The sequence below is a fragment of the Sprattus sprattus genome (assembly GCF_963457725.1).
Source record: "Sprattus sprattus genome assembly, chromosome: 1".
Lineage (NCBI taxonomy): Eukaryota > Metazoa > Chordata > Actinopteri > Clupeiformes > Clupeidae > Sprattus > Sprattus sprattus.
This window is the reverse complement of record NC_137920.1, coordinates 51734408-51748776: the sequence shown is the minus strand read 5'-3', so window position 1 is coordinate 51748776 and position 14369 is coordinate 51734408. Positions and strand designations below refer to the sequence as shown.

Below are 14369 nucleotides of genomic sequence, written 5' to 3'. Positions count from 1 at the left end.
TAGCCTGGTGACACCAGCCTACGTATTTCCGCCTGAATTGATTTCAAGCTCATACTCAGTCTGGCCTAACCCCGTTGACAATCGTCTCCAGGACTCAAAATTTTGTAGGACCAATCAGCGAACAGTTCAGAGCTGTGACGCAAAACTCGCCTTGGAGGAAAAGACACGAAAAGCTATCGGAAAAGTTGTCTCAACTCTCGAGAACATCAGAAAATTAAAAGGAGAACAAGAGTATTTTCTTGTAAGTTTTATGATTGGAAAGGACGTTGTAGCTCTTCTCCCAACTGGCTTTGGGAAGAGTTTAATCTACCGAATGCTTACTAAACGTTGCTGATTGGTTAAGGGAACTCCAATGATTTTAAACCTCAAGATAAGCACCCGCCCATCTCGGAAACCAAAATGCATTGGGTTGGCCCAGACTGAAAGACGGAATGAAATGGAGTCACAGGCTGGTAATGGCCAGGCTACTAACATTTGCCAAATTTCAGCACAATTTCCTACATTTTGAGAAAATAATTCTATGGCCACACTAGTTTTAAGATATATTTAGGTTCTTTGAGGCTAGCTATTTTAACTTGTTTTTTGAAACTCTTAGTAAGTCAAATATTCCTGTTCTGTTGGCAGATAATTTAGCTTATTTTAAGCAATATTTGCACCATTTTATTACAATTTTTTCTTGTTTTTGAAAGCTGATTTTTTGCAGTGTGGGTGTTAGTGTGTGTGTGTGTGTGTGTGTGTGTGTGTGTGTGTGTGTGTGTGTGTGTGTTTGTGGACATCCTGAGACGCGTGTCGATGCCGTCATGGCGATGGTGACACTGAGGCCATGCCACACATCCAGCAGTGGAGGGGTGTGTTATGGCGGAAGATGAGCGCTGAGACTCCAGCTAAAGTGTGTGTTTGGACAGGCTGTCATGAGCTAGCGCTGCCATGTCCCTGTGTGGCCTGGTGTGTTTATGCTCTGTGTTATGTGGCCTGCTCGCCACAGAACCACAAAGAGTTTGGAGTCATCTTCTCCACACACACTTCAGTGTAAGAGAGAGGTGTTCAATGTTCGAGAACAGTTATTTTGACTGTGTGGCTTTTTTAGATAAACAGGACTCTGTTTAAGGAGAGGTGGCATAGTATGTCTTGTTGATGTTGTAGTGCTTCTAGTGGTCTTTAATATCTAAAATCCTTCCCTTTAAATTACATTACAGCCATGTATGTGAGAAGTATGCTTAAACTAGTATGTGTGAAAACATTGTTTTTCATTGCTGTAGCTTAATTCAGATGAGTATATGGGTACTTGTTCATATGTTTAGATATTTATCACAGATGTTTTACTTAACGTTTGAAAGCACTGTTAATGTGGATGACTGAGCATAAGGCCTTTTGATTTAACTTGAAAGTACAAATGCAGTGGGCACCAGGGCATGAACTCTAGGAGTTACTATTGTTATTGCAATATTGACTTGTCTGGCTCTCTGCACTCATTTGACCGTCTGTGTGTGTGTTTGTAACAGGCCAACCATTAGTGAAGAGCTGAAAGACCTCATCCTGAAAATGCTGGACAAGAACCCTGACACCAGGATCACCATACCAGAGATCAAAGTAAGACTAGCATGCACACACACCCCCCTGTGTACCCGCACAGCACAGCACAGCACAGCACAGCACAGCACAGCACAGCACAGCACAGCACAGCACAGCACAGCACAGCACAGCACAGCACAGCACAGCACAGCACAGCACAGCACAGCACAGCACAGCACAGCACAGCACAGCACAGCACAGCACAGCACAGCACAGCACAAAGCACACAGCCTGAGAACAACCATCATGACAGTGAAGGATTCCCCTCAGGCCTCCCCCTTTTGGCTCTCATGCCGTGAATAGCCTTTAACCTCGAGAGAGGGCTGACGCCAGCAGTTGCCGATTGTCTGTCTCCCTTGGCTCAGGTCTGTGAGGGCCGGCGTGCGTGGCAGCACCCAGGGTCGGCTCTAATCCCTCCCACCCTCCGTGGCGGACAGGGATTTGAATTCCGCTCTGGAAACTTCCACCGTGAGCCACCATCTTTAGGCCCTGGCTAATTGGCAGGCCCAGCACAGAAGCAGCTTGCGTCAGAGCAGGCCTGCCTCTCGTGTGCCTCTTGTGTGTGTGTGTGTGTGTGCGTGTGTGCCTCTCGTGTGCATGATTACCTGTTCTTTACTCCAGCGGGTCGCTCTCCTTGCCCAGAGGTGATTAAAGTTCCGGAACAGGCCTGTCAGTCATTCCCTCTCTCTCTTTTCATCATCTCTCTCTCTCCATTTCTCTTACTTTCCTGTGATCTCTCTCTCTTTCCTCTCTCTCTTTCCTATCATCTTTCTCTCTCTCTTTCCTCTTATCTCTCTCTCTCTCTCTCTCTCCCTCTCTTTCCTTTCCTCTCTCTGTCTGTCTCCCCTTATCTCTCTGCTGCTGCGTCACTGGCAGGTGGCCATCTAAGATGCATAAAACATATCTGCAGTCATGCGATAAGCTTAGTGAAAACTCACATGTTTCAGGTCCACTCCGTTTTAAAATAAATTAAAAAGATTTAATCCTGTCCAGTCCTCTACGATAATCTCCTCTTTCTGACCGCTCTGCTGCTGACCTGGTGTACTTCTGGTTGGTTTGTAGTTGTACGTACTTGTACACTGTGCGACTGATGTGTGTTAGCCTAATATTTGTGTTATGAAATGTTGCAGGGAGGCACGTATGGTGTCGGCTCTGGTGTAAACATGCACAAGTTTGGTTCTGCTGTGCGCTTTTGTGTAACCGAGTGTTTATGTAACCGATGGTGTTGGTGGGTGCCTTAGCAACACTTGTGTATTTATGTGTATCTGGAGGTTTACTTAAACATTTCATACCATGGCTCGCTATTTATGTGTATGTATGTTGTAACGGAGCCAGATACTTAACAGAGTCTGCATTGCGTGTGTCAGGGTACATAACTGTATGTCGTGGGTTGTGATGTTTGTGGAAATGTAAGTGTGTGTGTGCACTGCAAAAAATCAGCTTTTCAAAAACAAGAAAAATAAAGTAATAAAATGGTGCAAATATTGCTTAAAATAAGATAAATTATCTGCCAACAGAAGAGGAAGATTTGGCTTACTAAGAGTTTCTAAAACAAGTTAAAATAGCTAGCCACCAAATATATCTTTTTTTTTCTCAATTTGCCTAGATACCATAAGAATTATTTTCTCAATATCTAGGACAATTTGCTTAAATTCAGTGATTTTGTTATTTCATTTATCAGCTTCATTTTTGGTCTTTTTTGCATTTAATCAGATAGCACAGTAGTGCGAGACAGGATGCTAGCTGGAGGGAGGGATTGAGAAATGACCGCAAGTCGGACTGGAACCTGAACTCTTACCTGAACTCTTACCTGTATCCCCATCAGACCCATTCATGGTGCAGGGTTGCTACTGCGTGTGCCACAGCTCCTTCCCTAAAACAGTCATCTGTTGAGGATATTGACATTTTTTTAAGTCAATGCAAATGTACAATTGATCATTGAGATAATATAGATTTTGTAGATTGCACAAAGAATGCTTCAAATAATTTGTAATTACTAACTTCAACTTAGACACAGTTGCTATGGTAAAAACAGCTGCGAATGCTATCTGCACAATCTCTATTATCTCAATAATCAATTGCACATATGCATTGACTTCAAAACTCTCCAAAACAAATACCAATATCCTCAAGAGATGACCGCTTTAAGGTTGGAGCTGTGGCGCAAACGGCAGCAACCCTGCACCATGAATGGGTCTGATGGTAAGAGTTCAGGTTCGAGACCGACTTGCAGTTGTTTCTCAATCTCTCCCTCCAGCTCGCTTCCTGTCTCTCTATACTGTCCTATCCGATTAAATGCAAAAAAGCTCAAAAATGAAGCTTGAAAAATAAAAATAAAAACAAATATTTGTCCTAGATATTGAGAAAATATTTCTTACGGTATCTAGGCAAATGTACTTGTTTTTAGTGTAGCTTTACTGATTTCAAGATACATTGCCTAGCATGCAGACTCATTTCAAAAGGATGTTGCTAGCATTTGCTGAATATAAGCACCTTCCCCTCTATATCGTCGGCTTCCTGATGAAACCTGCTATCCACCATTTTGGCCAAAATGAGATTAAACATCAGAGTGGACCAAAATCGGATGGGGCATATCCTGATAAAACCTGCAATGTCAATCTTAATTTTGTGCACTGCAAAAATGCTTTTCTAACCTAGTGTTATTACTCTTATATTGAGATGAAAAAATCTAGTTGGTCTTGTTTCTAGCTAAATTGTACTTACCTAGTGCTCTTTGGTAAGGTTATTTTTGCCTATTTCAAGCAAATATGACTTATTTTAAGAAATCTTAACAAGCCAAATTTGCTTAACGCACTGGCAGCCAAATTTGCTTGTTTTAAGAAAATCCTGCTTAAAACAAGCAAATTTGGCTGCCAGTGCGTTAAGCAAATTTGGCTTGTTAAGATTTCTTAAAATAAGTCATATTTGCTTGAAATAGGCAAAAATAACCTTACCAAAGAGCACTAGGTAAGTACAATTTAGCTAGAAACAAGACCAACTAGATTTTTTCATCTCAATATAAGAGTAATAACACTAGGTTAGAAAAGCATTTTTGCAGTGTGGGGTAGCAACGACACAATAAAGAAAAATGCTTAATCCTTTCTTCTGATATATGCTGTGATGAAAACTGCTATATCCCAATTTGGTTAAATGTTGGTTACACCTTTGACCAAAGTTGTCGCATTGAAGCCTGTCATGTTATAAAGAGTTATAAAAAGTGATCTGATTGGGTCATACTGAAGTTATGATGAGATCTGGCATTTTACAAGCCCTTAAAAAACCTGCTATATCCACAAAATATATGTATGTATACAGAATAAAAACCTGCTATCTCCCCTAACTCTGTCCCAAAAGTTGCATTTGTTGATTAAATCCAGCACACATCTCTAAATGAAATACAATATTGATGGCACAAGTCAAATTTCTCCATTGCCTAAGATTGCCTCCATTGACTCTCTACACTGCAAAAATGCTTTTCTAACCTAGTGTTATTACTCTTATATTGAGATGAAAAAATCTAGTTGGTCTTGTTTCTAGCTAAATTGTACTTACCTAGTGCTCTTTGGTAAGGTTATTTTTGCCTATTTCAAGCAAATATTACTTATTTTAAGAAATCTTAACAAGCCAAATTTGCTTAACGCACTGGCAGCCAAATTTGCTTGTTTTAAGCCAAATTTGCTTAACGCACTGGCAGCCAAATTTGCTTGTTAAGATTTCTTAAAATAAGTAATATTTGCTTGAAATAGGCAAAAATAACCTTACCAAAGAGCACTAGGTAAGCACAATTTAGCTAGAAACAAGACCAACTAGATTTTTTCATCTCAATATAAGAGTAATAACACTAGGTTAGAAAAGCATTTTTGCAGTGTATTAAATCAGTTTTTTGGCTTTCCTGAAAAAAGGTACACTGCAAAAATGCTTTTCTAACCTAGTGTTATTACTCTTATATTGAGATGAAAAAATCTAGTTGGTCTTGTTTCTAGCTAAATTGAACTTACCTAGTGCTCTTTGGTAAGGTTATTTTTGCCTATTTCAAGCAAATATTACTTATTTTAAGAAACCTTAACAAGCCAAATTTGCTTAACGCACTGGCAGCCAAATTTGCTTGTTTTAAGCAGATCTTGTTTTAAGCAATTTTCATCTCAATATAAGAGTAATAACACTAGGTTAGAAAAGCATTCTTGCAGTGTAATGACTGAAACGCTTGAAGCAAGTGAAATGTTCTAACATAAAAAAGGCCTGTACACTGCAAAAATGCTTTTCTAACCTAGTGTTATTACTCTTATATTGAGATGAAAAAATCTAGTTGGTCTTGTTTCTAGCTAAATTGTACTTACCTAGTGCTCTTTGGTAAGGTTATTTTTGCCTATTTCAAGCAAATATTACTTATTTTAAGAAATCTTAACAAGCAAATTTGGCTGCCAGTGCGTTAAGCAAATTTGGCTTAAAACAAGCAAATTTGGCTGCCAGTGCGTTAAGCACATTTGGCTTGTTAAGATTTCTTAAAATAAGTAATATTTGCTTGAAATAGGCAAAAATAACCTTACCAAAGAGCACTAGGTAAGTACAATTTAGCTAGAAACAAGACCAACTAGATTTTTTCATCTCAATATAAGAGTAATAACACTAGGTTAGAAAAGCATTTTTGCAGTGTAAGAAGTAATAACTTGTCAGACAAAAAACAAGCTTTCATTGCCTTGATTAAAGATATTTTATCTTACTAAGATTTCACTTTTTGCAGTTTGTGTGTGTTCGGGCTGTATATGTCAAAGGATCTTGTGTACTGTGGGCTTTCTGGATCCCTTAACAGTGGTGTGTCAGGGGGTGTGGATGTAATAAACGGTCAGCGTAACAGAGGAGCTTCGCTGTCCTGTAGTTTGGACCATAACTGAATATTATCAGTTGTGTTGTCACTGGATACGTCACTTAACCTTGTGATGTGCGTTTTACCTGTACACATAGCTGAGTCATGTGTATTTATTTTGCACTGGGAACCATAACTCTGTGGTATTTACTGTGTTTTCCATGAGCACATGAATTAACGTTGGGTACTGTCATAATGTTGTTCATAATGACTTGGCTGTTTATTTTGATAAAGGTGACTGACTGTGTATTGTTGAGTAGCTGGACCCCTGGCTGACGCAGAATGGAACAGATCCGCTACCACTGGAGGAGGAGCACTGCTCTGCTGTGGAGGTGACTGAGGAGGAGGTGCAAAACTCCGTCAAGTGTGTGCCCAGCCTGTCTACTGTGGTGAGTAGAGTGTGTGTGTGTGTGTGTGTGTGTGTGTGCGCACATGTCGTCATCTGTGTTATACGGGATTGACATATCTTTGAGTTAGGGGGTTTCATCCTGATTGCTTCATGCCTGCCAGTTGTAATGACTTCACTTTGTTTGTCATCTGCACTCTACCCGGTGTCTGCGGTGGCCTCTGTCAGATCCTGGTGAAGTCCATGCTCCGGAAGAGGTCCTTTGGGAACCCGTTTGAGTGGCCGAGCAGGAGGGAGGAGAGGTCCATGTCCGCCCCTGGAAGCCTGCTAATGTGAGTGAGGTGACCCGCATCATTACTGGTCGACCCCAAGCACCTGGGTCACTCACACAAATACACAAATACACACACCCACACACACATACACACACACACACACACACACACACACACACACACACACACCTACACATGCTCACAGATACACACACGTGCACACATGTGCGCACGCGCACACACACACACACACGCATAGAAACACACACGCCTTTGAATTCCAGCTTTTGTCACCTCAAGCATCACCTACCTTGTTGCCTGTTGCATTCTCAGGCTATTTCCTGTCCTGAGAGCCTTTCATTCCCCAATCCAGCCTTGGCTCGGCTCGTCTGTTTCCTCCCTTTCGACCGCAGCCTCACCAGCTGGATTAGCTACCAGTCAAACCTTCCTCACCACCAATTTGCGTTTCCATGGCACCTTAACTCACTGACATTTATTTTTCACAACACGAGATGTGTTTATTATTTTTATATATTTTTTTCTCGTTGCACCGTTTCCGTGAGCCCGAGAACACTGGACTGGTTCTGGCGCTGCAGGCTTAGGCAGCATCCTGAGGCTCTTTCCTTGACCCCTGGCTCGATCATCGAACAAGAAGCCTTTGAACAGCGATAAGAAACCTAGGAGGCGGAATATTCTAGACTGTGCAGACCTGTTCCGACTGAAGAAGTCACATTTCTGGAATCCCATCGGAGTGCCGGCTCACCTTGCAAATAGACCTTGCTGCTTAGTGTGTATATTCATTCCCCCTCACACACACAGACAAATAGCGGACACATATACACATACATGAGTGCGTGTGTCAGTGGAGCTTGTGTAGGGGGCATTCTTCCATACAGTGATTTTTCTTCTTCCTTCTGTGCTCCTCTTCTGATTTTCACTCTCTTGCTCTCTCTCTCTCTCTTTACACATATGTTCATATTGCTGCGATATTGTCAGCAGGCCTCTCTTTCTATTTCTCTTTCTCTCGCCCTCCACTTCCCTCTCACCCAGCCTTTTTATGCTTTACTAATGGTGTTGTCATTGCTTTTACGTCTCTTTTTTTCCCTACACTGGAGCCTTTCAAAGGAATCCCCCCCACACACTTACACACACCACACCCGCACAAAGGCACTCTCTCTGGTTCTGTATGCTGCTGTGCTCCCCATGCTCAACGCCTCATTCAGCCAAAAGCATGATAGCTCTTCTCCAACACTATAGCTATCTCTATCAGTTTAATTCAGTTCAATGAGGTTGCTTTATCACCATGTCTATTTGAATTGAGTGATACCAAAGCAGGTATTCGCACAGGATGCATCACCATCATGCAGCATCTGCCAGCACGGCATCCTGGACCATCAGTTTGCTCTGTTTGTCCATCGGCGCTAATGTTTAGAGTACAATAAAGTGACCTCATAAGTTTGTGATGACACACACAGACGTTTGTGCCCAGTCATTGCACAGAAAAGAACTGCAAACTTTGAGGCTGATTTGACAGTTAAAAGTATTGCTTTTTGATGTGTGTTACGGGGAAGGGCACAGGGCATTACACGCAGCCCATCACGTGATGTTTCATACATATACAGTACACAGTACTGTTGTTTTTGTTTACAGGGATTAAGGCAGGTGGGTGTGGCACTAGGGACAGCAGTGCTCTTCTCGGTAGTCCTTGGAAACTCCCCAGCCTCATAAAGGCACCACAGTGCCCCCTGCTGGAGCTGGCCACTGCCTGCACATAGAGGGCTTGTCAGAGGCCGCCCTGTAGTGTGAGGTATCGTGAAATCTTTCTGCCGTGTGAATGTGCACATCATGAATCATTCAGAGCCGCTCTGGCTCCTCTCTTTGCAGTGCCTATTGGAAAAGCACTCAGTCCAACTCCAAGTAGCTCATGCCTCTATACAGGTCCCTGCCTGAACCTAAATCGTGTGTATTTTGTCCTTCTGGAATCAACATCAATTAGCCTTCTCTGTCATGTGGGAATCCCTTTAAATGCAAAGCAAATACACGTTCAGGCTTCGTGCCTTGATAATGGAGTGAGTGGTTTGCCTATCAGACATTGACATGTCAGATGATGCTGTTGATGTTTGGCAAATATGGGTGGTGAGAGGTGTGGCGCGTACCGATGCTTCACAAATGTTAGCCGTGTTTGCTCTGCTTCGGGGGCATCTTTGAAGGGCGTGTGTGTTTTTAAATGTGGCTGGGAGTCTCCCCGACTTCCTGCTCGCTGAGGGGACTGTTGTTGTATGCTTATGGTGGAGAAACGGGACAGAAACAACAAGGTTCTCAGGCTCAAATGGAGGGTTGGTCATGTTTCACTTGACGAGCTGATGGAGGGATGCGATGAATTGTAACACAAGGAGCAGAGGGGATTTTTTGTTTTTGTTCGCGGTTGAAACTGTCTTCACCGCCTCCTCATCTCTCGTTCATGATTTATGTCGGGCTATCTTGTCATTCGTTTCACTCTTATCCATTATCTCTCTCTTTCTGTGTCTGTCTCTCTAGTCATCCGTCACTTTGTCTACCTGTCATGATTTCTCTCTCTCCCTCTCTCTCTCTCTCTCTCTCTCTCTCTCTCTCTCTCTCTCTCTCATCATTTCTCTCCTCTCAGTCTCTCCATTCTCTGTCTGACACTGTCTATTCTCCTTTTTCTCCTCCTCCACTGCAGGGACTGTTGGCCGTTTCGCCCCTCTCTAAAACTGCACCCCTCTTTAAGGTAACTTGGTTTTATGTGCGTGCGTATGTGTCTCTGGCGTGATATCCGTCCAACCACACCCTAACCTCCCCCTCCATATGGTATGCCCGTGTGTGAATCCGCCCCCATTGGTTTACGTTAGTTAATAGGCCAGGAGATGACATCATCCCGTCGTCCCCGCCCCTTCTCTGTGCGTGTGCCGTCTGTCCATCCGTCCGTCCTCTAGTGTGGTGGCCCCAGTCTGCTGCTGTTTGGAGAGCAGCCAAGATGTGTGCTGCTGCTGTACTGTTGTGTGTGCCGTGCAGGTCAACCTGCCCCTCCCATCGCTTCCCCAGGCAGTGACCCGTTCCCCTGTGTCTCATCACTCACTCAGTCACTTAGTCAATCAGGATGGATGGATGGATGGATGGATGGATGGCGCTCTGTCATCTGTTGCCATGCTTGTGCTCCAGGTTTGGCAGGAGTCACTGTAACACCGTGGCTGGTCCTCTCATTGTGAATCATGAGTGCCAGCAGGTGATGGGTGTCTGATCACCTTTCCCCCTCCTTCCTTCCTTCCTTCCTTCCTTCCTCCAGTGGATGACTTCATATTTCTCATTTACAGCAGGTCTGAAGCACACACCTCTGACACAGTGTCTGCACCAGCGTGGAGCTAGAGGATTTCAAAGGATTGATGTGATTCTGATTGGTTTTTGTTTCTCTTTCTTTCTCTCTGTTTGTCTCCTTGTCTGGCTTCTCTGTTCTCTATTTCTCTCTCTCTCTCTTTCTGTTCCTCCTCTCCACCGTCTTTCTTTCTCCTCCAGAAAGGGGAGCAGTGGGGAGGCAGGCCGTGAGACTGAGCTAGAGGACCTGCATGAAGACGAGCCCCCCTCCTCCTGAGGGGCCCATGGCTCAGTGGCCTCCAGGTCCGTGTGCATGGCCCTCTACCCCGATACAGCCCCCTGCCCCAAAGAGCCAACCTTTACGCCACCCACCCACCCCTGAAAGTAACATTGCCTGACTCATTGCTCTCGGATAAGCTCAACCTTTAACCCTGGTTTGTCCTTTGACACCCCTGCCACCGAGGAGTGCTTCTCAGCTGACACTCCACTGCAGCTTCAGTGCTCTCCAAACTAAACCCAGTGATGTCTCCTGAAAAAAACCCTTGGTGTTAATCTCTTCTCCAACCAAAGCTATGTATTTCTTTTCTTCAGATATTGCTACGTTACTGTTGTTATCATCCAGATTGTGAGAAGCCTTCCAGGCTAAGGAATGTTCCAGCCCCGGCCATCATTCTGGCTAATGACAGTGTGTCGCTAGCTGTTCTGGCTTTCGCCTAGCACTCGATTCTGTGGAATTTCAACCCAAGCACTCATTCTCTGCTGAGAGAGTACATTGCAGATGGAAGGAATGTGGTGTGGTCATCTTGCTGAGTACTTGCTGACTGTGTGATCACTTCAAGAGTCTTTGCGATCCAAATCCAGCTACCTTCATGAACACGAAGTTTAAACTTACCACGCACACACACACACACAAGCACTGTCCATACATACAAACATGCATACATGTACTCATACATACACATTCCTAAATACATACACACATATGTACATACACTGTACATGGACCAGTTACCCTTATAAGCTAGCAGAGTTGCATTCCTACATTTGTTTCCACCCAGAGGAGGCGCTTGTGGAGAGCTAGTTTTAGCAGCAGCTCTATAGCCACTTCATGGGAGTGAGCTGAGAGCTGCTAACTTCAGCGCTGTAGCTCAAGTCTTGTTTAGATTCCAACCTGCACGTGAACATTCCCTGGTGAGCTAGGCCTTCCTGTAGCCACTCCCTCTGCCCCTGGATCTGTCTCTGCTCTTCCTCACATATCAGAGAGAGAGAGAGAGAAAGAGAGAGAGAGAATCAGTGGAGAGGCAAGCAGACCCCAGCCAGTCCCCACGTGGTCAGCTGGCAGGCAAAGGCAGGAAGGGTAAACTCCAGCGATTGTGGGCCTGAGCATCCGTCCCTGCGTGGGCTCTGTGTATCTGTCACCTTATCTGTGTCAGTATGCACTCTCGCTCTCTGCCGCAGAAACCAGCTAGCCACTCCACTCGTGCGTGCGTGCGTGCGTGCGTGCGTGCGCGTGTGTGTGTCTACGGTTCACTTTGGTTTTCCCCATAAGCTTTGTTATGGAAATGGCAATGAAATGGAAATGAAGAGGAGCTCAGTGGATCTGTGCACTTGGTGTCATAAAATAAAGGCAGACTGCGCACTGTTTGGTTCTACGTATGTAAATACTGTATGTTAAATATGATGCCAGTGTTTACTGTTTACTGTCCCTGTTTGTCTACCCTTGGCTTGACCAGCAGTGTCCAGCCTTATGTCCACACACTTCTGATTGTAACCTCTCCCACAATCAAAATCTGTGGTGTTCCCAGGCTGTCAAAATGCTGTGCCTGGATATGACCATCTATTTACATGCGTATATTCCACGTTACTTATCACAGGGTCACAACATCAGATCATAACAGTGGGATCCAAATGCCCAGGCAAGTTCTGCTTACTCAGCATGGACACTCTATAAGAAGGGTGATGACATTATTACCATGCCAACGAGGATTTCGTTTATAGTGGGAGAACAAAAACAAACAAACAGAAAGGACATAAAAGGTAAAGCACTGTGAAGCAATTCAAGCATGTGTGTTTCAAGTGTTTGTGTAAGAGTTGAACATGGTATTGACTGTGTGGGTTGGTGTGAGCAGATGTATGTCCACGCCCTTTCATCCTCTCTCTTTTTCTGTATACCTCTCTGTCCATCTACATTTTTTTTTTTGCCCTCATAATCAATCATCAGCCATATCCAAATTCAAATCCAGACTGGCGGACATACACACATAGTCACCAGTGACTGTGTAAGGCTCCTCACTCCAGTGTTTCAGAAATATGATCATCCTCCAGCGGATGAATACGCTGTTGTCATCCGGCAGGAAGAGAATGTGTCATTGTCTGACGCGTCCAGAAGCACTTCCATTGAAGGGCGGGCGGGATGCTTGCGCTGCCACATTGCCTACAATTGAAAACATGTTGATAGATCGTTTTCATCCTCGGGAGAAGTGAGTTGGCGGAGGAGGGTTTTCAAATTGGTGATTAGCAACCCAATCAAAACGTATGCTTTCCGCTCACAGTGAATCAACATGCAAAAGTCGTGGCCTAGTTTAGTCTCACCGCAACACAATGGGTTCACCTCGGTTGCTCCTACACTCTAATCCGTTTTTTAATTAATGAATTCGGAACACTTGATTGGTTAGGTGAAATGGCTACCTTGATAGTGTAGCCTGGGGATCTCCACCTGAATGCTTTTTAAATGGCTGAAACGCAATCCAGTAGAAATATTCCTGGTGTACACGATTCAGTGGAGAAAAGAAATAGAGAAATTGCAGTCGTCTGCACATTACATTCCAATAGAGGGGGCCAAATAACAACTGCAGGGCTTTGCAGTGCTTGTGGCACATAGAGAAAGCATACCTATTACTTCTAATAAGGACTTATTCTAACAAATTACCCGCTTTATTGGAGACAACTTCTTTTAAACAGTTCCTGCTTCATCCATTATTATTCAATCTCTCAATTTGAGTTTCTGAATGATTTAAGGTTGAGACTGACTCTTAACTTTAGAACAGTGTATTAGCTCGTTTAACAGAATGGCCTCTGGGGGTTGCTGTCAACATGAGGATTATCTATGGCATATGCATTTGTAAAAAAGATGACATGCTGTGGGTTTATTTAACTCAGAAGTTTCTTGAAGACCTCCCCCAACTGGCTATGCAAGCCTTGTAATTAAATATCCGTTGTAGCATCATTGATGACCTTCATTGACCTGAGGTGCACAGTTAGGTCTCTGGATTCACCTCCTACCTGACTTGTGCTGCCTCTATGCTGTCTCACATCCATGACAGATGGTGTTTTCTCTCTCTCTCTTTCTCTCGCTCTCTCTCTAACTCTGTATCTAATGTCATCTTGACATTTCTGTTCATGTTGACTTTTCATGAATCCTTTCCACCTGCTGATGCTCCTCAGAGTTCTGTTGTTTTGTTTTGAATCGTCATTCCCTGTATTCCCTTAAGTGTGTTAGAGGGATGCAACAGACATTGGGCTGGTTGTCGTTAGATACCATCATAATTGTGTGTTTGTCATTCAACTCTGTGCTTCTCTCCCACGTTCATTCTGTATAACCATAAAAACCACACTAATAGGGCTGATTTGTATTTAGAGTGGATGATAGTTCCTGTCCACACTAACAATGTCCAGTCTCTGATGTGCGCTATGCAGCTGTGCGTTGTGTCCTGACCTGTAGCTCGTCTTTGGCTCTCCTGGGCACCCTTGTGCTAACGTTATGCTAGCATTGTTCTGCCATCAGATCTATTGCTTCTGGTGGCGCTGTAGTGCTCAGTTATGCGATGTCATATGCACAACCGCCGCCCGCCTGCTCTGTTCCCCACAACCTGATCAAGCATGATGTTGGACAGCCTCTGCAAGTCCAACTTGCTTTACTGTACACTGTGAATAGGAAATCTATTTCACGTCACAAACACAGCACCTGTGCACTGTACTTCCC

General features: G+C 43.9%; 1 protein-coding gene across 1 annotated transcript in view; it reads left to right on the top strand.

The window, feature by feature from the left end:
* camkk1a (calcium/calmodulin-dependent protein kinase kinase 1, alpha a) overlaps positions 1–10664 on the top strand; it is a gene marked incomplete at both ends in the record, with an annotated part of 71900 nt that extends 61236 nt beyond the window's left edge. Inside the window, 5 exons of the mRNA XM_080839676.1 lie at positions 1503–1590; positions 6697–6825; positions 7011–7114; positions 9759–9806; positions 10589–10664. Of these exons, the coding sequence (XP_080695802.1) occupies positions 1503–1590; positions 6697–6825; positions 7011–7114; positions 9759–9806; positions 10589–10664 (445 nt within the window). The remainder of the gene's footprint in view (positions 1–1502; positions 1591–6696; positions 6826–7010; positions 7115–9758; positions 9807–10588) is intronic.
* Between the last annotated feature and the right edge of the window lie 3705 nt (positions 10665–14369).